The 23,683-nt window shown below is 43.9% G+C and overlaps 1 protein-coding gene across 1 annotated transcript in view; it reads right to left on the reverse strand.

The window, feature by feature from the left end:
* EGFL8 (EGF like domain multiple 8) overlaps positions 1 to 17,847 on the reverse strand; it is a 31,883-nt gene extending 14,036 nt beyond the window's left edge. Inside the window, exons 1-6 of the mRNA XM_060760250.2 lie at positions 17,692 to 17,847; positions 13,995 to 14,131; positions 12,296 to 12,415; positions 10,157 to 10,269; positions 4,154 to 4,249; positions 2,040 to 2,204 (exon numbers count right to left, since the gene is read on the reverse strand). Of these exons, the coding sequence (XP_060616233.2) occupies positions 2,040 to 2,204; positions 4,154 to 4,249; positions 10,157 to 10,269; positions 12,296 to 12,415; positions 13,995 to 14,095 (595 nt within the window). The 5' untranslated portion in view covers positions 14,096 to 14,131; positions 17,692 to 17,847. The remainder of the gene's footprint in view (positions 1 to 2,039; positions 2,205 to 4,153; positions 4,250 to 10,156; positions 10,270 to 12,295; positions 12,416 to 13,994; positions 14,132 to 17,691) is intronic.
* Positions 17,848 to 23,683: the final 5,836 nt, after the last annotated feature.

Raw genomic sequence — 23,683 nt, forward strand, 5'->3', positions numbered from 1 at the left:
ACCCTCTTTAGTCATGGCAGCAACGGCACCCTAAGCAAAATGCACACATTCAACCTCACATGATCAGTATTGCTGCATACTCTGAACACAACAAAACAAACGTTATAATGTCCAGTCAGCTAGCATGGTATCATGGCTTGAGTGCTGAGCCATCATGTAGGACAGGGTTCAAATCCCCATCCAGCCAAAGCAACAAACTGAATGACCCTGGCAAGACACACTCTCACATCCTCAGATGAAGGCAATGGCCACATCCATACCGATCCCTTAGGTTGGTATAGAGCTGTATCAGCCCCATGATGGCTGAATGTTGTGTGGGGCTGATGTAACGGGGCAAGACCATACCTGCCACCAATTCAGCATAGGACACACCAGATCGGCCCCACAGTATTGGTCAGTGTAAATCTGACCATTGACAAACCACCTCTGAACAAATCTTGCCAAGGAAAACCCATAATAGGTTCACCTTAGGGTTGCCATGAGTCTAAAACAACAGCTTGCAACAATAGGTATAAAAGCAACAAATCCCTAATAGGTATAAATATGTGAGAGGAAATCATAGGGAGGAGGGAGCAAGCTTGTTTTCTGCTGCCCTGGAGACCAGGATGCGGAACAATGGCTTTAAACTACAAAAAAGGAGATTCCATCTCAATATTAGGAAGAACTTCCTGACTGTGAGAGCCGTTCAGCAGTGGAACTCTCTGCCCCGGAGTGTGGAGCAGGCTCCTTTTTTTTAAGGCTTTTAAAACAGAGGCTGGATGGCCATCTGTCAGGGGTGCTTTGAATGCAATTTTCCTCCTTCTTAGCAGGGGATTGGACTGGATGGCCCATGAAGTCTCTTCCAACTCTATGATTCTATCTATGATTCTAGGTGGCTATCTAACCACTTCTATCAAAAGCTACGGTGTATGTCATTTAAAGCTATGTAGGAAATCCACGGCTTTATGGGGTACTTGAATTTTACTTCAAACAGTTTACTTTTGGGAAGTTTTCCAAACGCAGTTAACATTCTTTCTGGTGTTTTGAAACCACTGACTGATCTCTTACTCCCTGGAGCAAGGGAAAATTCCTTATCCGGAATTCCAGAATCCAAAATCAAGTCCACATAAGATAATAACACTTTAAATTTCTGAAAAGTCTGTGTTTAGACATGGGTCCCATTTCCAAGATATCTCATTATGCAACTACAGGTGTCAACTCGTGTATGTGGAACTCTCTGCCCCAGAGTGTGGTGGAGTCTCCTTCTTTGGAGGTTTTTAAACAGAAGCTGGAAGGCCATCTGTTGGGGGTGCTTTGAATACGATTTTCCTGCTTCTTGGCAGGGGCTTGGACTGGATGCTCTATAAGGTCTCTTCCAACTCTGTGTACAGATGTCTGTGGACCCATCTACACTGCCATATAATGCAGTGTGGTACTGCATTACATGATCAATGTAGGCCAGTGATCCCACCCTTCAAGTTTTCAGAACAAATCTGAAAACATGACTCTTCAAACACATCTTTGACCCTATCTGTTATATTTGAGGACCTAGCACTTTACAGGACTAATATAAATTACAGTCTATTTTTATATCCGCAACCACTGCTGCGTTTTATTGAATTTTTTAAGTCGGTAGGGGTTTTATATGATGTTTTATGTAATTTATTTATGCGGACTTTATTGTTATTGTGTTATTTTCTTTATGTACTTTGTTATATTTTTATTTTTGAACTATTGAGTGCTTTTGGGAGCCACCTGAGTTCCTTTCAGGGAGATGGTGGTGGGGTATAAATAAATTATTATTATTATTATTATTATTATTATTATTATTGGTCCTCCGGGTGTTTTGACTTCAGCTCCCACAATTCCTTATTAAGGGATTTCTGGAAGACCAAAACAACTAGAGGACCAAAGGTTAGAGCACTGTGATATACATTTTTTTTTAAAAAAAATGGAATAGTACTTGAAAACCATTACACCACATGGTTCTACAAATAATGATGCCATACTCTGTAATTTTCTCCAGCTTTAACCTGTCCCCCCATCATAATGGTACCCACCTTTGTTGCTGAGCAAAGGAGCAGCCTGGGCTGTGGGAAGGACGCGGCAGCTCTTGCCGTCTGGCTCCAGGGCATAGCCAGGATTGCATTGGCAGTGAAAGCTCCCCTCGGTGTTAACACAGTGGTGTTGACAAAAATCAACGGGTGCGCGGCATTCATCCACATCTAGGGAAAGAGAGAAAGAATTCATAACAAGAAGCTCTGTGTGTGATGATTACAGTTCTTAAGTGCCTGTGTTGGGGTCTTTTTCTCTGGAAGGGTTGAAGCAGAGGCGTAGACCTCTTCCACACAACTGTATAAAATCCACATTCAAATGCATTATATGGCAGTGTGGACTCAGATAGAATCATAGAATCATAGAATCAAAGAGTTGGAAGAGACCTCATGGGCCATCCAGTCCAACCCCATTCTGCCAAGAAGCAGGAATATTGCATTCAAATCACCCCTGACAGATGGCCATCCAGCCTCTGTTTCAAAGCTTCCAAAGAAGGAGCCTCCACCACACTCCAGGGCAGAGAGTTCCACTGCTGAACGGCTCTCACAGTCAGGAAGTTCTTCCTCGTGTTCAGATGAAATCTCCTTTCTTGTAGTTTGAAGCCATTGCTTCAGTTCAAAGCCATAATTCAGTTCAAAGCCGATATTGTGGATTATCTGCCTTGATATTTTAGGTTATATGGCTGTGTGGAAGAGCCCTAATTGGCCATCTGTTGGGAGTATCTTGGATTGTGTGTTCCTTCGTTGCAGAATGGAGTTGGACTAGATGACCTTTGGGATCTCTTCCAGCTCTATGTTTCTATTATTCAAGTCACCTTTGACTGATGGCAAGCCTAAGGCCTCATCTACACTGCCATTATTATGCAGACTGAACTGGATTATACAGCAGTGTAGACTCATATAATCCAGTTCAGTGTGATTCAGTCTGCATTATATGAGTTTACACTGATCATATAATGCGGTTCAACCTGCATTATATGACATTGTAGATGGGACCGAAGAATGTGAGACCTCCAAGTCACTTAATGCTCAACCACTTTGCTCATTTCTTGCATGGCTTCCTTTATTGAGTCCATCCATCCCTCTTTTCCATTTACCTTTCCAAGTATTATCTTTTCTAGTAAATCTTGTCCTCTCTCGATATGTCCAATGTACAACAGTCTCAGTTTAGTCATCTTGGCATCTGGGACCTGTGTGTTTGTCCTTGTGTATTCTCTTACTGCTGTCATCATTGTGTACACCTAATATTAAATATTCTGTACTATTACTGTAATAGGCAAGCCCAGGAAGCCTCATGCTTATAGCCCTTTTGGGAGAAATCAAGACTACAAAAAGTGCCTATTGATTTCGTAGAAGAAGCTCCGAGGAGCAAGTGAATCCTGCTGGGGCATGCTAAGAATCAATGAGTGTGTTTGTGTCAACTGTAAAATAAGATGCACGAAACTGATTGGTTGAGCTTTGTGCGGGGAGCCGGCTGAGCCTGGGACTTTTGGTTACTGTTACATTTTTGTTCAGGCTTGAGCTATGAAGGTGCTTAGAGAGAAGTAGTGTGAAGCAGAGAGAGACAGAGTTTGGAGCCTGCTCTCGCTTCTTGAACAGCTGAAAGGAGTTTATCCACATGGACAAAGAAAGACCATTTTAAATCTCTCATAAAAGACATTGTGTGAGTTGATGCAACTGACTACATTGTACATATGTTGTTCTGAACTACGAAGAGTAAACTACTTGTTATTTATTGTTCATCTGTGTGGCATATTTTCTTTCTCTGGCAAGGCAGTGTGTGGCCTGATCAAGCATGGACTACACATTGTTTATTTCTACATTATGCCACAAATCCTGTGTGCGTAAACTCCCACTGCAACCTGCATCTACACTGTAGAATTAATAAGAGTTTGACACCAATTCAATGCTATAGGAGTTGTAACTTTCCAGTGTCTTCAGCCTTCTTGGCCAAAGAGGGCTGGTGCCTCATTAAAACACAACTCCCAGGATTCGATAGCCCTGAACCATGACAGTCAAACTGCATTTGTTCTACAGTGCAGAGCCAGCTGATGTCAGCCACCAAACTGGAGGAAAAGAAGATGGGACAAACAGAGCAAAACCCCCCAGCTTCCACTTACCAACATGGCAGTACCGTCCACCCCATCCTGGTTGGCACTGACACTGGTTTGGCTTGGTACAGGTGCCTCCATTCTGGCATGGCTTGTGGCACATAGCTAGAGGAAGAAAGCGATAAACTCTTGGCATTGCATTGACAACACTGAGGTAGGCAGGACCCCTGGTGAATTAGGGGACCATAAACAACTGCAACATTCTTGTTGCTATGTGCCTTTAAGTTATGTCCAACTTATGATGACCCTAAGGCTTTGTTTTCCTGGTAAGATTTGTTCAGCGGCAGGTTTTGTCTTTGGTTTCATCTGAGGTTTAGAAAGTGGGACTTCCCTAATATCAGCTGGTGAGTTTCCATGGCTGAGCGGATATTCAAGACTTTCTCTCCAGAGTTATAGGACCCATATACACTACCATATAACGCAGTTTCGAACTGCATTTTATGGTCACGGAAAACTTACATATTGCAGTTCACAAAGCTAATTTAACTAATTTACGACACCATAAAAATCCCCAACAGCCATGCAAAAAGAATGAGGAAGTATTCCATCATTGTCACTAATGGACAGTGAAGCAACAGCTCCCCTGGTGACCAGAATACCCTCCTGAAAGCTGGAATGTTAAATTGCCTCTGTGTCTGTCTATATATGTTGTGTGTCTATGGCATTGAATGTTTGCCATGTATGTGTACATTGTAATCCGCCCTGAGTCCCCTGCGGGGTGAGAAAGGCAGAATATAAATACTGTAAATGAATGAATGAATGAATAAATAAATAAATAAAAGCAGTTAAACAACATTATATGAGTCCACAGTGACCATATAATGCAATTTGAAACTGCATCAAATGGCAGTGTAGATGCCGCCATAGTACGGCACTCAAGCCACTAGACCATGCTAACTCTCTTTTAAAAAAATTACATAGTTAGTATTATTGTTCCAAACATTTATACTCATTGTTATAGTTGCATTTTTCCTTTCTAAAATGTAAACATCATGGCTACTTTTAAGAGTTTCTTTATAAACTAGATTGCTCCAGGCCCCATCCATCTCCCTGTCTTCTCAACACACAAAACAAAACAAAGGCAGTAGCAAAAAGTAGCACTTGAACCAGGAGATTTCTCTCTTCTCCTACTGAATGAGATTATATTGCTACAAAAAAAACCCCCAAACCAAATATAAAAAAACAACTATACAAGGGGGGGTGACACTAACCCTTGTTAGGTTCCAAAGGCAATGTAACATTCAGGCCCCATCTACACTGGCATATAATGCAGTTTCTTAAGCAGCATTATATGGCAGTACAGACTCATATAATAGACTTGTGCATGGATTCGGAGTGGTTGGTTCCCTTACGGCCAATACGCATTGGTCAGATGGCCGTAACAGCAAGGGCCCAGTCATCATGTCTTTCCGTCCATAACGGGATCACGTGGCAGCCGATCACGGCTCTCCCCGCCCCATTCAGCATCATGCAGCACGCAAAGAGGCTGCCGTGTCCTGCTCACATGGGGTTTCCCTGTGAGCCCTGCCTGTTGGGCCAATCGGAATATAAGGATGCCGTGACGTGTCTTACAGAAGCTGTGTCTGCTTCCTTAATCCCATTGCTTAAACCCAGGCTCCCCTGAAGGGAAAAAGGTAAGGATTGGAAAGGGGAGCCTCGTTAAGTTCCCCATTGCTGCCAATGGACCAGATCTAGGCGCATTTTTCAGTTGCGGGCCGAAAATGGCTATCTGGCTACCTGCCCATTTTCGGAAGATGTGTGAAAATGGATACCGGAATCCAACCAGCAGAAACAGATTGAAGTTCAGCCGAAATGCACAAGCCTATCATTACTTACTTAGGCGATCCCTCGTTGGACGAGTAAGATGGTCTTCCATTATGGATTTCCTTGTGGGTCCGTATGTGGCTGTGGAGCCCTATTCTTGCTCTGCATCTTCTTCCGCAGTAGGGGCATTGGTTTCCAGGTGGAAGGCGGTCCCGGTCAGGGTTGGCTTGACGCGCCTTCCTCCTGGCACGTTTCTCTCTTTCACCCTCCACTCGTGCCTCCTCAAATTCTGCAGCACTGCTGGTCACAGCTGTCCTCCAGCTGGAGCGCTCAAGGGCCAGGGCTTCCCAGTTCTCAGTGTCTAAGCCAGAGTTTTTAAGGTTGGCTTTGAGCCCATCTTTAAATCTCTTTTCCTGTCCACCAACGTTCCGTTTTCCGTTCTTAAGTTCGGAGTAGAGCAACTGCTTTGGGAGACGGTGGTCAGGCATCCGGACAATGTGGCCGGCCCAGCGGAGTTTATGTTGGAGGACCATCGCTTCAATGCTGGTGGTCTTTGCTTCTTCCAGCACACTGACGTTTGTCCGCTTGTCTTCCCAGGAGATTTGCAGGATTTTCCGGAGGCAGTGCTGATGGAAACGTTCCAGGAGTTGCATGTGACGTCTGTAGACAGTCCACGTCTCACAGGCATATAGCAGGGTTGGGAGGACAATAGCTTTATAAACAAGCACCTTGGTATCCCTACGGATGTCCCGGTCCTCAAACACTCTCTGCTTCATTCTGGAAAATGCTGCACTTGCAGAGCTCAGGCGGTGTTGTATTTCGGCGTCGATGTTGACTTTGGTGGAGAGGTGGCTGCCAAGGTAGCGGAAATGGTCCACATTTTCTAATGTGACACCATTAAGCTGTATTACTGGCATTGGAGAGGGATTGGCTGGCGACTGCTAGAACAGCACCTTGGTTTTCTCAATGTTCAGTGACAGGCCGAGCTTCTCATATGCTTCTGCGAAGGTGTTTAGAGTGGCTTGTAGATCTTCTTCTGAATGCGCACAGACGACATTGTCACCAGCATACTGGAGTTCTATAACAGCTGTTGTTGTAACCTTGGTTTTGGCTTTCAGTCTGCTGAGGTTGAATAGCTTGCCATCTGTCCGATAGATTATTTCCACTCCGGTGGGAAGCTTCCCATCAACAAGGTGAAGTATCATAGCGATGAAGATGGAGAATAGAGTTGGGGCAATAACACATCCCTGTTTGGCACCTGATTCCACCTTAAATGGGTCACTTTGGGAGCCATTGCTGTCCAAGACTGTTGCCATCATGTCATCATGGAGGAGCCGCAGGATGTTCACAAATTTGTTAGGGCACCCGATTTTGTGGAGGATGGTCCAGAGAGCGCTGCGATTCACTGTGTCGAATGCCTTTGCAAGGTCGATGAATGCCATGTACAGAGGTTGGTTTTGTTCTCTGCATTTTTCTTGGAGCTGTCTTGCAGTGAAGATCATGTCCACTGTTCCTCTGGAGGGGCGGAAGCCATTCTGGGATTCTGGGAGGGTGTCTTCTGAGAGGGGCAGAAGGCGGTTTGCAAGGATTCTTGCGAGGATTTTCCCAGCGGAGGTTAGAAGGGAGATACCTCGGTAGTTTCCGCAGTCTGTTCTTTCCCCTTTTTTGAAGAGGGTGATGATGGTGGCGTCCTTGAAATCTGCTGGGATTTTCTCGGTCACCCACACTTTTTCTATGAGCTGGTGGAGTTGGTGTGTCAGCTCAGGTCCTCCCTCTTTAAAGATTTCAGCAGGGATCCCATCTGGTCCACTGGCTTTGTTATTCTTCTGTTGGCTGATGGCATTGCTAACTTCTTCCAAACTAGGCAGTGCTGCAAGCTCGTCCCTGGTTTGTTGTTGCGGGATTTGTGAAAGGACCTCTTCGGCCACATTGGAGCTGCGGTTCAAGAGGCTTTGGTAGTGTTCTTTCCAACGTAGTGCAATTGAGTTTTGGTCCTTCAGGAGTTTGGTTCCATCTGATGAGCGTAGAGGCTGTATCCCATGGTTTCTTGGTCCATAGATGACCTTTGTGGCTTTGAAGAATCCCTGAGCATCATGGGTATCTGCCAGGTGTTGGATTTCTTCAGCCTTCTTTGTCCACCAGATGTTCTTGAGTTCTCTTGTCCTTCTTTGGACCTCAGCTTTTGCACTGGCATAGATCTTTTTCTTAGCAACACAGTTGATGTCTCTCTGCCATGCTTGGAAGGCTTTCCTTTTCTTGTCAATTAGCTGTTGGAACTCGATGTCATTTTCATCAAACCAGTCTTGATGTTTCTTGGCTTGGTATCCAATAGTTTCTTCGCAGGCTTGGATGATGGAGGTCTTCAGTTTGTTCCAATGTTCCTCGACATTTTCGGGGTGTACTGTGGGTAGATGGTCCTTGAGTGCTGTTTGGAGATGGGCTCGTCTGGAGGGCTCCTGAAGTGTTCATTTTGCGTCTGGAGGGCTTGGGTGTTCATTTTGCGCCTTGTCTTCCTTCCTTGGAGTCTGTGCTTGGGGGCAATCTTGAGAGCCATCGAGGATCGAATTAGCCTGTGGTCAGTCCAGCAGTCGTCAGCACCTGTCATGGCTCTTGTGAGGAGCACATCACGGCGGTCTCTGGCGCGTGTGATTACATAGTCTAAGAGGTGCCAATGCTTTGACCGGGGGTGCTTCCATGATGTCTTGAACTTGTTTTTCTGGCGGAAGAGCGTGTTGGTGATGACAAGGTTGTGCTCCGCACATTTGGTGAGAAGCAGGATGCCATTTGAGTTGCTGTTTCCAACCCCGTCTTTTCCGATGGTCCCTGGCCACAGGTCGAAGTCTCGCCCGACTCTTGCGTTGAAGTCCCCCAGGAGGATGATTTTGTCCTCCTTAGGTATTCCCGATAGGACGGTATCCAGCTGACAGTAGAATTTCTCCTTGATGTCTTCGTCAGCATCTAGTGTTGGTGCATAGGCACTTATGATGGTTGCCCGTTGGTTTTTGGCAAGATCGATTCGGAGGGTTGAGAGTCATTCGTTGATGCCAGTGGGTGCTTCGGACAGATGTTTCACCAGATTATTCCTGATGGCAAAGCCAACTCCGTGCATTCTTTGGTCTTTTTCGGGCAGTCCCTTCCAGAAGAAGGTGTAGCCTCCTTTTTCTTCCTTCAGCTGTCCCTCTCCTGCTCTCCGGGTCTCCTGAAGGGCTGCTATGTCGATGTTAAAGCATCCCAGCTCCCTTGCAATGATGGCAGTTCTGCGTTCAGGACATTCGCTGTCACTGTTGTCCATCAGTGTTCGTACATTCCATGTACCGAAGTTCATATTTCTTCTTTGGCCGCAGGGTGGTGACCCCACTGGACGCGGCAGTCCAGTCAGGGATGAGAGAGGCAGACTATGTTTAGGGCACCTTTTCTAGCCCCCTCCCCATGTGGGGTGAGCAGAGTGGGTCCTCAATAGGGCTGCTCAGTCGCGGATACAGCTGCCGAACTACTCAACTGCCTCGGACCTTGAGGTAGAACGACTGAGTCCGTACCCACCGCCCATGTGCCAGTCTGTGACTAGGGGCTTCCAGATTTCACAGTCCTGCCCCCGTCGCCACTCGCTGATCGCCATGGGACTTTGGTTGGTTGGTTTTTGTTTTCTTTGGAAGACGCCTGTGCGTGGGTTTTTTTAATGTGTGGAGGTCAGTGCACAACTGATCAACACACAGACTTCACAGAGTGAGGTTCCACTGGTGATGTAGTTTAACACAATGACCGTGGCTTCTCAGTCTGTTGCAGCCTTCTTCCGCCTTCGCAGCCGTTGTAACATGTGCCATGTTATCCTCCGCCTGCTCCGCCGTTGAGGTCTTTGGGTCTTGAGACAAGCCTATCATATAATGCAGCTGGTGTTTGATGCCATTCACTTTTCACTTTTTTTACTATTTTATTTTTGATATTTTTAGTCCTTTTTCAAAACAAGTCCTCTTAAGATCATTTACACCATAACATGAAATGCTGACTGAGTAATGTATTCTACAGTCAGCTTCTGCAGAGACTGGAATAGCAGGAGTACAGTTGACCCTTGATTTGGTTCTAGGAGCCTGGCGAGTACCCAAATTCACGGATGCTCAAGTCCCATTGTGCACAAAATGATGTCTCTTATAAAAAATGACAAAATCAAGGTTTAATGTATGGATACTGATTGCATATATGTTATACTGCGCTAGCACCCCATGGTGCTTTATGGGGATATTCAGGACTCACCTTCCTCACACTTGGTATCTCCCAGGTGCCGCTTCTTCCAACCTTGGCAGCAGATGACGTTGCTCTGCAAAATCTCCTTCCGCACTTGCCGAGTGGCTATTCTGTATGTAGTCCTACAAGAGAAAGTCCCAATATTGAGGAGTGGGTTATCATATTGAGGAGAGGAACATATTTTCAGCTGCTCCAGAGATTAGGACACAGAGCAATGGATTCATAGTGCAGAAAAAGAGTTTCCACCTAAACATTATATATTTTACATTACATGTAATATTACTAATAATATTACAATATAATTGTATAATACAATATAGTGATGTATAGCACTGATATTGTACTGTGCTAATGGTATAATGTATTGTGTGTGTGTGTGTGTATGTGTATGTAGATAGATAGATAGATAGCCACTCTGAATCCCCTTCGGGGTGAGAAGGGCGGCATATAAATTTCGCAAATAAACAAAATAAATAAATTAGGAAGAAATTCCTGACTTTAAGAGCTGTTCATCTGTGCACTACATTGCTGCCTTGAAGCGTGGTGGACTCTCCTTCTGTAGAGGTTTTTAAGCAGAAGCTGGCATTTGATGCTACCCACTCCTCACTTTTTTACTATTTTATTTTGCATATTTTTAGGGTATTTTTCAGGAAAAGTTATCTAAAGATGATTTACACCAAATACAATATCATAACATGAAATGCTGGTTGAGTGATGTATCTCTTACCCAAAATGCTTGGTAACAGATTTATTTTGAATTTCAATTTTTATAGTTGGAAATTACAACCTTTTCATGCCTCTTCTAGTACTTTATTTGTATATAATCCTGTTGCTTACTTATTGTATGCATGTTCTGATATGAAGCTTTATTTCCTTTATGTTTCCCTGAGAAATTGTGGGAGGGGCTGCAGATCACATCTTCTGCTCTGAGACTGCTCAGACCTCAGACTCCATTAGACTTTAGGACTGCTCAAACCAATACTTGCCTGCTGTTGTTGTAAGAAAGATGCCCTGTGCCATTTTCTTATGGAGACTATCTTAAACATATCTGAAACTGGACTGATAAGCTGTATACCTGTGTATGCCGAACACATGAAGTTGTGAGTAAACCAAGAATATTATTTTTACCAAGTATACTTCATTTTTGTCTCTTGAGTGTATGATATAAAACAAGTTGTTTTATGGGAGAGTAGATATACTTTTGGGTACAGAAAAACACTTCTGAAGCACAGCCATTTTATGCACTGGCATATTCTCTGTTTTCGTAACAGATCAGAGATAACAGGTTTATTCAGTCTAACAACTGAAAGCCAATTTGCTTTGCATAATTATACCTGGTTGTATACCACTTGGGAAGATTCAACTCAAACAGGTCTTGGCTCTTCTCTGAAAGGACATGTTTTCCTAAAAGGTTGTGATTTCCAAATGGTTATGAATACTATTTTCTAAAATTTCATATAACTGTACAATCAGCCCTCTCCATTTACAACATTGAATTTAATGAATTTGATCAAAGGCAATGAGAAAAAGTACAGTTTGACACCACTTTAATTGCCATAGCTCAAGGGTTTGCATTCCTGGGAAATGTAGTTTCCCAAAGTCTTTTGCTTTCTCTGGCAGAGTGCTGGTGCCTCCCCAAATCCCAGAATTTCATGTTCCCTGATGGCGCAATGGGTTAAACCCTTGTGCCAGCAGGACGGAAGACCGACATGTCAGAGGTTCGAATCCAGGGAGAACGGGTTGAACTCTCCTGTCAGCTCCAGCTCCCCATGTGGGCACATGAGAGAAGTTTCCCACAAGGATGGTAAAAACATTTTTAAAAAACATCCTGGTGTCCCTTTAGCAATGTCCTTGCAGATGGCCAATTCTCTCACACCAGAAGCAACTTGCATTTTCTCAAGTCACTCTTGACACACACAAAAAATGGTTATTAAAGAAGTGTCAAACGGCATTCATTGTACAGTGAGGATGCACCCATACTTTTCCTTCTTTCCCCATTTGTATTTTGAACCCCTTCTTCTTTAGTCCATTCATATCAGACATAAAGTGCAAAACATTTCTCACCCATCCTGGGCTTCAAAACACACAGCGACTACAAACCTATCTCTCTATTGCTATGTTTCCCATGTAAAGATGGTCTTCACATACCTGTAAGTGCTGCATATCCGAGGTCCTGGGCACATTTTTAAGTAAGGCTGGTGCTGAGGTTTGGTATACGTCTCGTTGTAGACTAAGGGGATCCGTAATGTATTTCGAGCACAGACTCGGCTACAGGTAGGGAAAAAAGGGGGTTCAATATTGGGATAAGGGTGGAATATATATTCAGCAGCAAAGAAATTGGCTTATTTTCAGGAATGGAGCTGCAAAGAGCATAAAATGAGGGCATTGCTCCCCCAAATAAGAATCCTTCAATCTGAGTTTTCCTTCAATCTGAAAAATCTCCAACATTGCAATAAACTTCCATTTCAACTGAGCATTAGAAATATACAGTTTGGGCATCCAAAGAACAGCCAACACAGCAAATGGCATAGTTTTAGATATGAACACTTATCCATGACTTAGGATGCATCTACACCAGGCATGTGCAAACTTCGGCCCTCCAGGTGTTTTGGATTTCAATTCCCACAACTCCCGGCTGTTAGGAATTGTGGGAGTTGAAGTCCAAAACACCTGGAGGGCTGAAGTTTGCACATGCCTGATCTACACTGTAGAATGAATGTAGGCACCACCTTAAACTGCCATGGCTCAATGTTACGTTGTTTTACCGTGAGTCTTCTCTGCCGAACTACAACTCCCAGAATTCCATATCATTGAGCTATGGCAGTTACAGTGGAAACAAACTGTGTTCATTCCACAGTGTAGATACAGTGAGTTGTTTGGTTGCCTGGGAGGATAATGGTGAATTATCTTTCTTTGGAAGTCTCTAGACAGAGGATTAGAAAACGCTAGAAAATGTTGACCATTTCCACTACCTTAGCAGCTACCTCTCCACAAAAGTCAACATTGACACTGAAATACAACACCACCTGAGCTCTGCGAGTGCAGCATTTTTCCGAATGAAGCAGAGAGTGTTTGAGGACCGGGACATCCGTAGGGATACCAAGGTGCTTGTTTATAAAGCTACTGTCCTCCCAAACCTGCTATACGCCTGCGAGATGTGGACTGTCTACAGACGTCACATGCAACTCCTGGAACGATTCCATCAGTGTTGCCTCCGGAAAATCCTACAACTCTCTTGGGAAGACAAGCAGACAAATTTCAGAGCGCTGGAAGAAGCAAGGACGACCAGCATTGAAGCGATGGTCCTTCGCCATCAACTCCGCTGGATCGGCCACATTGTCCGGATGTCCGACCACCATCTCCCAAGGTAGTTGCTCTACTCTGAACTCAAGAATGGAAAATGGAATGTTGGTGGGCAGGAAAAGAGAATTAAAGATGAGCTCAAAGCCAAACTTAAAAACTCTGGCATAGACACTGAGAACTGGGAAGCCCTGGCCCTTGAGCGCTCCAGCTGGAGGTCAGTTGTGACCAGCAGTACTGTAGAATTTGAAGAGGCATGAATGGAGTGCCAAAGAGAGAAACGTGCCAAGAGGAAAGTGCATCAAGCCAACCCCGACCGGGACCGCTTTCCATCTGGAAACCGATGCCCTCACTGCGGGAGGAGATGCAGATCAAGAATAAGGCTCCACAGTCACCTACAGACCCACTGCCAGTACACCGATCTTGGAAGACTATCCTACTTGGACAGTGAGGATTCTCCTAAATAAGTAAGTGACAGAATGGGTTAGACTTGGATGGCCCTTGGAGTCTCTTCCAACTCTAAAATATTTCCCTTTTGTTTTCTTACCCTTCGGTTTGTTTGCTCTGTCCAACGGCTTCTTTCAGCAGGAAGAGAACGAAGAGGTGCCTACAGAGGAAAGCTGTGAGGAAAGCTCCCGACTTCCCCATATCAAAGCCAGCAGAACCGTATTCAAAATTCAAAATCTGTAGGGAAAGAAAGAAGATTTGGTGTAGCAGACTGAAAGGAACAAGGCCACAGTCCCCAAATATTCTCTCTTTGACATTCATAGCCATATATTATTTTTTAATGGCTAAGAATTCTCCTAGGATGCACCTGTACTTTAGAACTAATGCAGACATGGCGCAATGCTATGGAATCCTGGAAGCTATAGTTTAGTGAGGTCCCAGCAATCTTTGGCAGAGAATGCGAAAGGCCTCATGAAACTACAACTCCCAGGATTTCATTGGACTAGACTACGGCAGTTAAAGGGATGTCAATCTGCATTTATTTATTTATTTATTTATTTATTTATTTATTTATTTATTGAATTACTATGTTTATACTCTGCCCCTCTCACCCTGAAGGGAACTCAGAGCAGCTTACAAGTAGGCAACAATTCAATGCCACATAAAGAGACATAAATAAAATGCATATACCTTAAAACCAAAAAGTTGCAAACATCTAAACATTGAAACCAATAATTGAAACCACACAATCCAAAATCATAGTCTAGAAGCCATCCCAGTCATAACTGCACTTATTCCGTATCCACTTATTGCACTAAATTATTGCTCAAAGGCTTGGTCCCACAGCCACATTTTTAATTTTTTTCTAAAGGTCAGGAGGGAGGGAGCTGATCTGATTTCACTGGGGAGGGCGTTCCATAGGTGAGGTGTCACTGAGGAGGCCCTGTCTCTTGTCCTCATCAACCACACTTGCAATGGAGGCAGGACCGAGAACAGGGCCTCCCCAGGTGATCTTAATCTCTGAGGTGGTACATAGGGGGTGATACATTCAGACAGGCAAGCTGGGCCAAAATCGTTTAGGGCTTTATAGGCTAAAACTACTTTGAATTGTGCTTGGTAGCTGACTGGCAGCCAGTGGAGCTGGCACAACAAATGCATTCAGGATCACTCCCAAGCGACAAAGGAGTTCTATGCTCCCTGTATGCTGCTCCAGTGAGGAATTTGACTGCTGCCCATTGGACCACTTGAAGCTTCTGAACAGTCTTCAAAGGCAGCCCCACTAGAGCATGTTGCAGTAGACTATTTGGCATGTAACAAGAGTGTGGATCACCATGACAAAGTCTGGTTTCTCAAGGTACGGGTGCAAGTGACACACAAGTTTTAATTGTGCAAAAGCTCCTCTGGCCACGGCCAAAAATTGGGGTTCCAGGCTCAGTGATGAATTCAGGATCACTCCCAAGCGGAAAACCTGTGTCTTCAAGGGGAGTGTAACTCCATCCAGCACAGGCTGTAGCCCTATACCCTGTTCGGTAGGCATGGTTAGGTTTGGTCAGAATCTTTGTAATTCGGAATAAATTTGGAAATATTTGCTTTTTGAAGCAATTTCAAAGTTTTTAAGGAAACCAGAAGTCCCTTTGCCTTTCCGAAGCTTTTTCCACGATTTCTGTTATGAAGCAGTAAGTGAGTCAGAAATGATTCTGCTTTTCCCGTGCGTCTAATCCCTGGCCTCAGCTCAAGCCAGAGAAGCCGTTTTAAACCAGAGTGGATAGATTTCCTCCCTTTCCTCTCCCCCACTTCTGTTTCAAGCTTGGGAAGCATTTCAAACCAGACAATGCAGAGGAATAGATAGCATGAAACTATGAATGATAAATATGGAATGGCCAGATGATGTTACTGGAAAATGATTTTAACAAGGTGACATTGGTGACTACATGTTTGAATGGTTTTATATATGTTTTTATATTGTTATGTTGACTGTTTTTCATCGCACTTTTATGAATGCATGGCATCGAATAGTGCCAATCTGTAACCCACCTTGAGTCACCGTATGGTTGAGAAAAATGGGCAATAAATAAATAAATAAATAAATAAATAAATAAAATCACATTCAAAGCATCCCCAACAGATAGCCATCCAGCCTCTGCTTAAAAGCCTCCAAAGAAGAAACCTCCACCGCACTCCAGGGCAGAGAATTGCACAGCTGAACAAATCTCACAGCCAGAAAGTTCTTCCTCATGTTCAGGTGGAATCTCCTTTCCTATTGGAGGCCAAAACACCTGGAGGGCCAAAGTTTACCCATGCCTGGTGTAGATGTGCCTTGAGACAAGGACCAATGGATCCAAACTGCAGGAGAAGAGGATCCACTTAATGTAGAACGAATGGAGTTTGACACCACTTTAGCTGCTATGGCTCAATGCTATAGAATCCTGGGAGTTGTGTTTTGGTTATTTATTTATCATTTCAGAAGCAAATTGAGAATGAAGTTATGATGTATAAATAACCACAAAGTTAAAAACTTGCGATTATAGTAAGTGTCCTTTGACCAGAAGCTGGCCACTTCAAGTGCCTCTGGTGTCGCTGCAAGGTCCTCCGTTGTGCATGTGACGGGGCTCAGACTGCATTGTAGTAAGTGGTCTGTATTTTGCTCACCTCCATACAGCACATACCAGAAGCAACTTGCAGTATGTGCTTTGGTGATGCATCAGAAAATGCTAAAGAACTTTCAAAATGACATCTCCACTATCCCAAAGCACTGAGTCACAGCAGTGAAAGTGTTGAAGTCCATTCATTCTACAGTCTGGTTGCCTCATCCCATTAGAGAGAAAAAATCCACAAAATCCAGTTTCTGCCTCCTGCATAATTCTGGGGTTTGTAGTTTAAGGAGGAGCCTTTAACAGCCTTAGGTAAAGGTAAAGGTTTTCCCCTGACATTAAGTCCAGTCGTGTCCGACTCTGGGGTATGGTGATCATCTCCATTTCTAAGCCGAAGAGCCAGCATTGTCCGTAAATACCTCCAACATCATGTGGCTGGCATGACTGCATGGAGCACCGTTACTTTCCCGCCGGAGCGGTACCTATTGACCTACCCACATTTGCATGTTTTCGAACTGCTAGGTTGACAGAAGCTGGGGCTAACAGTGGAAGCTCACGCCACTCCCCGGATTCAAACCTGTGACCTTTCAGCCAACAAGCTCAGCAGCTCAGCAGCTCAGTGCCAGCCTTATTAAACTATAAACCCCAGAATTCTGCAAAAGGCAGAAACCAGATTTTAAGTGGGGTTTCCCCCTCTCTAGTGTGATGATTGTTAGTGCACACTAAGATTGCCATTCTGGGAGTTGTCATCTCCAAAAGCACATTTCCCAATTAATGTCGCTTGACACCACTTTAACTGCCATGTCTCAATGCAAAGGAATCATGGCACCTTCTCTCTCTAAGGACTGGAACCTCATCAAACTACAAGTCCCAGGATTCCACAGTGTTGAGTCATGGCAGTTCCAAAGGCATCAAATGCCATTCATTCTACAATGTAGAACAGGCATGGGCTAACTTGGGCCCTCCAGGTGTTTTGGACTTCAACTCCCACAATTTCTAACAGCCTAACAGATGAAGTCCAAAACACCTGGAGGCCCAAACTTGCCCATGCCTGGCGTAGAATAAGAGAATCATAGAGTTGGATGAGACCACAAAGGCCATCCAGTCCAACCAACTACTATGGAAGAATACACAATCAAGGCTCCATCAGTTTCAAGCTATGTATAGTGCAACAAGGCTTTCTCCAAATGCAAATGCACACCGTACCTGTTTCTTTTGCTCTCCCTCTGCTTTGGCTTCTTCCCAACTGTGTATCTGGATGCCCCTTCGAAACCTCAATCGGACGGCTGTCTGCTTTGTGTGCGTTTCAGCTAGACGTTCTTTGTATGCCTGTGTGATGTGATGTGAAGCCGCCAAGCCTTCCCCACCTCTTTTGGACGGCATCCATGCTCCCCTGCAGTAGCTGCAAAGCCCCCACCCACCTCTGGCTGATGCCCCCTGGCATTTCGTCCCCTTGGCATGACTCACAGCCCCCTTGACCCCAAACCCGCTGAGGAGGCGGGCGCCCCAGACAGGGCTCCATTGTCCCTTCTCCACCCCCTTGGGATTCCTCATTCTCCCCATAGAACAAACCCTCACATTGTCACTCTTAGGGTCCCTGGAATCGCACCAGAAGACCTTTCCCCCATCCCCAAACAAGGCCAGGATCTTTGGGGTCCCTTTGTGTGTGTGTGTGTTTGTGTGTGTGTTGGAATTTCAGGGTGTTTGCTTCTGGCAACAAAAGCCAGAGGGGTTTGGAGAGCAAGCACCGTCTGGGCATTTACAATAGGACAAAGGCAGGAACTGGATCCAGGCTGTGACGGAAAAAGATCGCCCACAGATGTCGGCCTTTAAAACAAACCAACTGGCTACAGCCACATGCATTGTCTCCCACAGTCCTTGTGCATGAAGGGGCCGGCTGGAGTCTTGGGTGGGCTTGGTGGAGTGGAGTGGAGAGGAGGGGGGCAAACGCCTTCAAGCACCCTTTCCCCTCCTTCCCTTCTTGGCCTCGAGATGCCTGACCTTTCTTTTCTATGCCTGCTCTCAGCATAGAAATCATAACATCATAGAGTTGGAAGAGATCCCAAGGGCCATCCAGTCCAACCTCATTCTGCCTTGCAGGGAAACACAATCAAACACAATCAAATCCTGTTTGGATTACTGCAATGCTCTCTATGTGGGACTGCCTTTGAAGACAGTTTGGTAGCTGCAATTAGTGCAAACATCAGTGGCCAGATTGCTAACTGGAGTGCCCTATCATGAGAGGACGACTCCCATGTTACAGTAGCTCCACTGGTTGCCGGTCCACTTCTGGGCTAAATACAAAGTGCCGGCCGTTACCTATAAAGCCCTAAATGGTTTGGGTCCAGGCTATTTGTCCAATCGCATCTCCCTATAGAGACCATCCCGTGTAGTGAGGTCAACAGAGGAGGCCTTCCTCTCAGTCCCACTCCCGTCTCAAGCATGACTGGTGGGAATGAGAGGAGGGGCCTTCTCTGTGATCGCTCCCCATCGCTGGAACTCTCTCCCTAAAGAAGTAAAAATGGCCTCCACCTTCCTCTCCTTTAAGAAACTTTTGAAGACAGCCTTATGCACTTTCGTATATGGAGAGGAGAAGGGCTATGATACTATTGCACCGGAACACTGGTGAATATGATGGCTATGATACATTGTAATAAACACCTGTGTTAGCCACTTCATATGCAACTCATGTCTAACTGTTTTTAATGTTATACAGTAGAGTCTCGCTTATCCAACATAAACAGGCTGGCAGAATGTTGGATAAGCGAAAATATTGGATAATAAGGAGGGATTAAGGAAAAGCCTATTAAATGTCAAACGAATTTAGCACTAAAACACCACAATGTATTGAAACAGTTGTGGTTCCTGGTGGAAGGCAGACTGCGTTGGATAATACAGAATGTTGGATAAGCGAAGGTTGGATAAGCGAGACTCTACTGTATATTTAATATTTACATGTCCTAGTTTATTGTCTAATTGGTTTATCTGCATCTCAACTTTTAATTCTGTTCATTGTGTTTATTGCTATTATTGTGTATTATTTTGCATTATTCCTGATGTTGATTGTTACTTTGTAAGGCATTGAAAGTTTGCCTGTTTTTCTGCTGTAAACCACCCTGAATCCCTTATGGGAGAGAGGTGCAGTCTTGAAATAAAGTGTCATTATTATTATTTTTTTACTGACACAAAAACACAGTATGTCATGGCAAATGAGATCTATATGCTGGATTTCGTATCACAAAATCACAAGTTGAACACAGTCTAGGACTGTGTGATGTATTTTTGAATGATGCGTGCAGATCCAAATAAGGTGGCCTTTTGCAGTTGGCATATGATTTTGTCAATGTTTATTGTTTCCAAATGCCAACTGAGATCTTTTGGCACGGCACCCAGTGTGCCGATGACCACTGGGACCACCTGTACTGATTTATGCCAGAGCCTTTGCAGTTTGATTATTATTATTATTATTATTATTATTATTATTATTTTACTGACACAAAACCACAGTATGTCACAGCAAACGAGATCTATATGCTGGATTTCGCATCAGAAAATCACAAGTTGAACACTTCCCAACTGTCTAGGACTGTGTGATGTATTTTCGAAAGATGCGTGCAGATCCAAGTAAGGTGGCCTTTTGCAGTTGACAGATCGTGATTTTGTCAATGTTTATTGTTTCCAAATGCCGGCTGAGATCTTTTGGCATGGCACCCAGTGTGCCGATGACCACTGGGACCACCTGTACTGGTTTATGCCAGAGCCTTTACAGTTCAATTTTGAGGTCCTGATAACGGCTGAGTTTTTCCTGTTGAATACTTCCATCCCACACAATCAAATGGTGGTAACATTCATGTGAATGCTTCAGCACATTCACATTTGCCATTTTATATAAATCTGCTGGTCTATAGAATCTGCAAATACAGAACTGATATCATTGGCCAGTTTGTCCCAATTTTATATATTTTGTTGCAGCTTAATTTCCTGCCATTATGTGGTGTACACACAACAGTTACCACAAAAAAGGCACAGCTCCTATGGATCTTTGTATTCTGTTTCTGTTGAGAGAGAAAAAAGCATGCTGCCAAAGAGATAAAAGGAGAAAAAAAGAAGCCTAGTATGGCCAGCTCTTGACCCCCCGTCTCCTTGCCAGACTATTTTGTCCCAAAGCCAGAATTAAGCTGTGCAGCCCACACATTAACACCAAAGCCTTAGCCTTTTGAGCTTAAGCCCAGGGCACTGTTTCACACAGCATTTGCGTGTGGGTCTTATAGGCCGGCGTGTCTGAAGTTTGTCCACAGCCGTTCTTCCACCCACCCACAAATGCCCACAGGTGGCACAAACAGAACAACATGGCAACTTGTTTGGGACAACTCTCACATATGCAGGCCACATGTGTGGTAGGTTTTTCTGAGATGCCTCACACCCCTCCTTCATTGCATCCACTACTATGGCGCTTAAAATGCAAAGCCAGCCAAATAGAAATGTTGGAGAACACAAAGAAAGGGGCAAAATCTCCTTTACGCCCTATTTCTGGCCAGTCAAAAGGCATTCAAATAGTCCTTTTTTTTTTGATCCACCATGATGCCTTTTGGGCTCCAAATCCTTTGAGTAAATGCTAGAGTTTGCTAGGTATCCCTAAGCATAAGTGATGTCCCTTGTTTGTATTCTAGAAAACCTGCCCCTTAAAGGACTGGGAGCATCCTCTATCTTAAAGAATTGTATATACTCGAGTATAAGCCGAGTCTTTCAGTCCTTTTTTAAGTGAGAAAAAGCCTCCCTTGGCTTATACTCAAGTCAAAGTTATTTATTATTTTACTCTGTTATTATTATTATTATTATTATTATTGTTATTATTTGAAACACAACAAGATTAGTCCACAGCACACAAGATCACTCTGCTGGCTGTTGTATTGGATCACATGTCGGGCATTTCCTAAGTGTCTAGGACTGTGTGATGTATCGGCAAATAATGCGTGCAGATCCCAGTAAGATGGCCTTCTGCGGCTGGCAGATGGTAATTTTGTCAGTGCCGATTGTGTTTCAGTGCAGGCCAACGTTTTTAGGCACTGCACCCAGTGTGCCAGTCACCACTGCAACCACCTTTACTAGCTTCTGCTAGAGTCGTCTTCTTCTTCTTCTTATTATTATTATTATTAATAATAATAATATTTATTATTAATAATAATATTATAATAATATTATTATTATATTTTTAACAGGAGCGGAGCGCAGGGAGCATACAACCCCCCTGTTGCGCCAACTCCACTGGCTACCGATCTGCTACCGGGCTGAATTCAAAGTGCTGGCGTTGGCCTTTAAAGCCCTAAACGGTTCCGGCCCAAGCTACCTATCCGACCGCATCTCTGCCTATGAACCCACCAGGAATTTGAGATCTTCCGGGGAGGCCCTGCTCTCGATCCTGCCTGCTTCTCAAGCACAGCTGGCGGGGACGAGAGATAGGGCCTTCTCCTCGGCTGTGGAACGCCCTTCCTACGGACATTAGACTAGCACCATCTCTAATGGTATTCCGCAAAAAAGTGAAGACCTGGCTGTTTGAGCAGGAGTTCGAATAATTAGTGCAATGATTGGTTAATGAACACTGGAATGGAACAATGGATGATGAATCTGGAACATGTTTTTGATGACGAGACGACAGTGAATGGGTATTGTAGTAACTCTTTATTAATTGTGTAATGTGTTAGGTTGTTAACTGTTTCTATACTGTAGCACTGAATTTTTGCTGTTCGTATTTGTTATGAACCGCTGTGAGTCGCCTTCGGGCTGAGAACAGCGGTATATAAGTAAGGTAAATAAAATAAATAAATAAAATATTATAACATTTATTATTTACTCTATTTATTATTATTACATTTACATTATTTTATTACATTTATTATTTTACTCTCTTATTAGTGGAAGGATATGTAAGCATGTTTACATTGAAGAAGGTTAGAATAATGGTTTGATCAGTGTTGGACAGGCTTATCTTAAATTACAGTTTTATGTAAATATTCAAAAACATTTAACCTACTGGTGCTTCAATTAATGTAATTTTATTGGTATCTATTTTTATTTTGAAATTTACCAGTAGCTGCTGCATTTCCCACCCTCGGCTTATACTCGAGTCAATACGTTTTCCCAGGTTTTCTTTTGGTAAAATAAGGTGCCTTGGCTTATACTCTAGTATATACGGTATGTCCCTTTTTGGGTGGCCAAAAAAGTTTGTCCTTTATATGATTGTCAGGAATCTCCTGTTTTAAGGGATGTCGCTTATTTGATGGCCGGAAAGATTATCCTTTATTCTATTTCAAGTAAGGTGCAAACCACCTTACTTGGATCTGTGCGCATCATTCGAAAATACACCACACAGTCCTAGATGCTTGGGAAATGTCCGGGAAATGTCCGACGTGTGATCCAATACAACAGCCAGCAGAGTGATCTTGTCTGCTGTGGACTAATCTTGTTGTGTTTCAAATAATAATAATAATAATAGAATTATAGAGTTGGAAGAGACCACAAGTGCCAAACAGTGAAATAGAATTAGTAAGGTGGCCTTTTGCAGGTGACAGATCGTGATTTTTGTCAATGTTTATTGCTTCCAAATGCTGGCCGAGATCTTTTGGCATGGCACCCAGTGTGTCAAACAGTCCAATCCTCCGCAGGAACACAATCAAAGCATTCCTGAAAGATGGCCCTTTAGTTTCCATTTTAAAAACTCCAGAGAAGGAGATTCCACCACACCCACAGGCAGCATTTTCCACTGATGAACAGAAACTACCATCAGTAGGTTTTTCCTAATGTTTCGGAATGTTTTGAATCCATCACCATGTGTCCTAGTCATTGGAGTAGCAGAAAATAAGTTCCTTCCTCCATTAGTGTGACATCCTTTCAAATATTTAAACATAGCTATCACATCTCCTCTCCACATGCTCTTCTCCATACCCAGATCCCTAATCTGCTCCTCATTGGACTTGGCGTCCAAACCTTTCACGATTTCGGGCACAATCCAGCTTGTCAATATCCTTTCTGAATTGCAGTGCCCAGAACTAAACACAGTATTCCAGATGTGGTCTGACCAAATCAGAATGCAAGGACACCATTATTTTCCTTGATCTAGATCAGACATGGGCAAACTTCAGCCCCCCCAGGTGTTTTGGACTCAACTCCCACATTTCCTAACAGCCTACCAGTTTATTGT

The sequence above is a fragment of the Anolis sagrei genome, chromosome 2 (genome assembly GCF_037176765.1).
Source record: "Anolis sagrei isolate rAnoSag1 chromosome 2, rAnoSag1.mat, whole genome shotgun sequence".
NCBI classification, from domain to species: Eukaryota; Metazoa; Chordata; class Lepidosauria; order Squamata; family Dactyloidae; genus Anolis; species Anolis sagrei.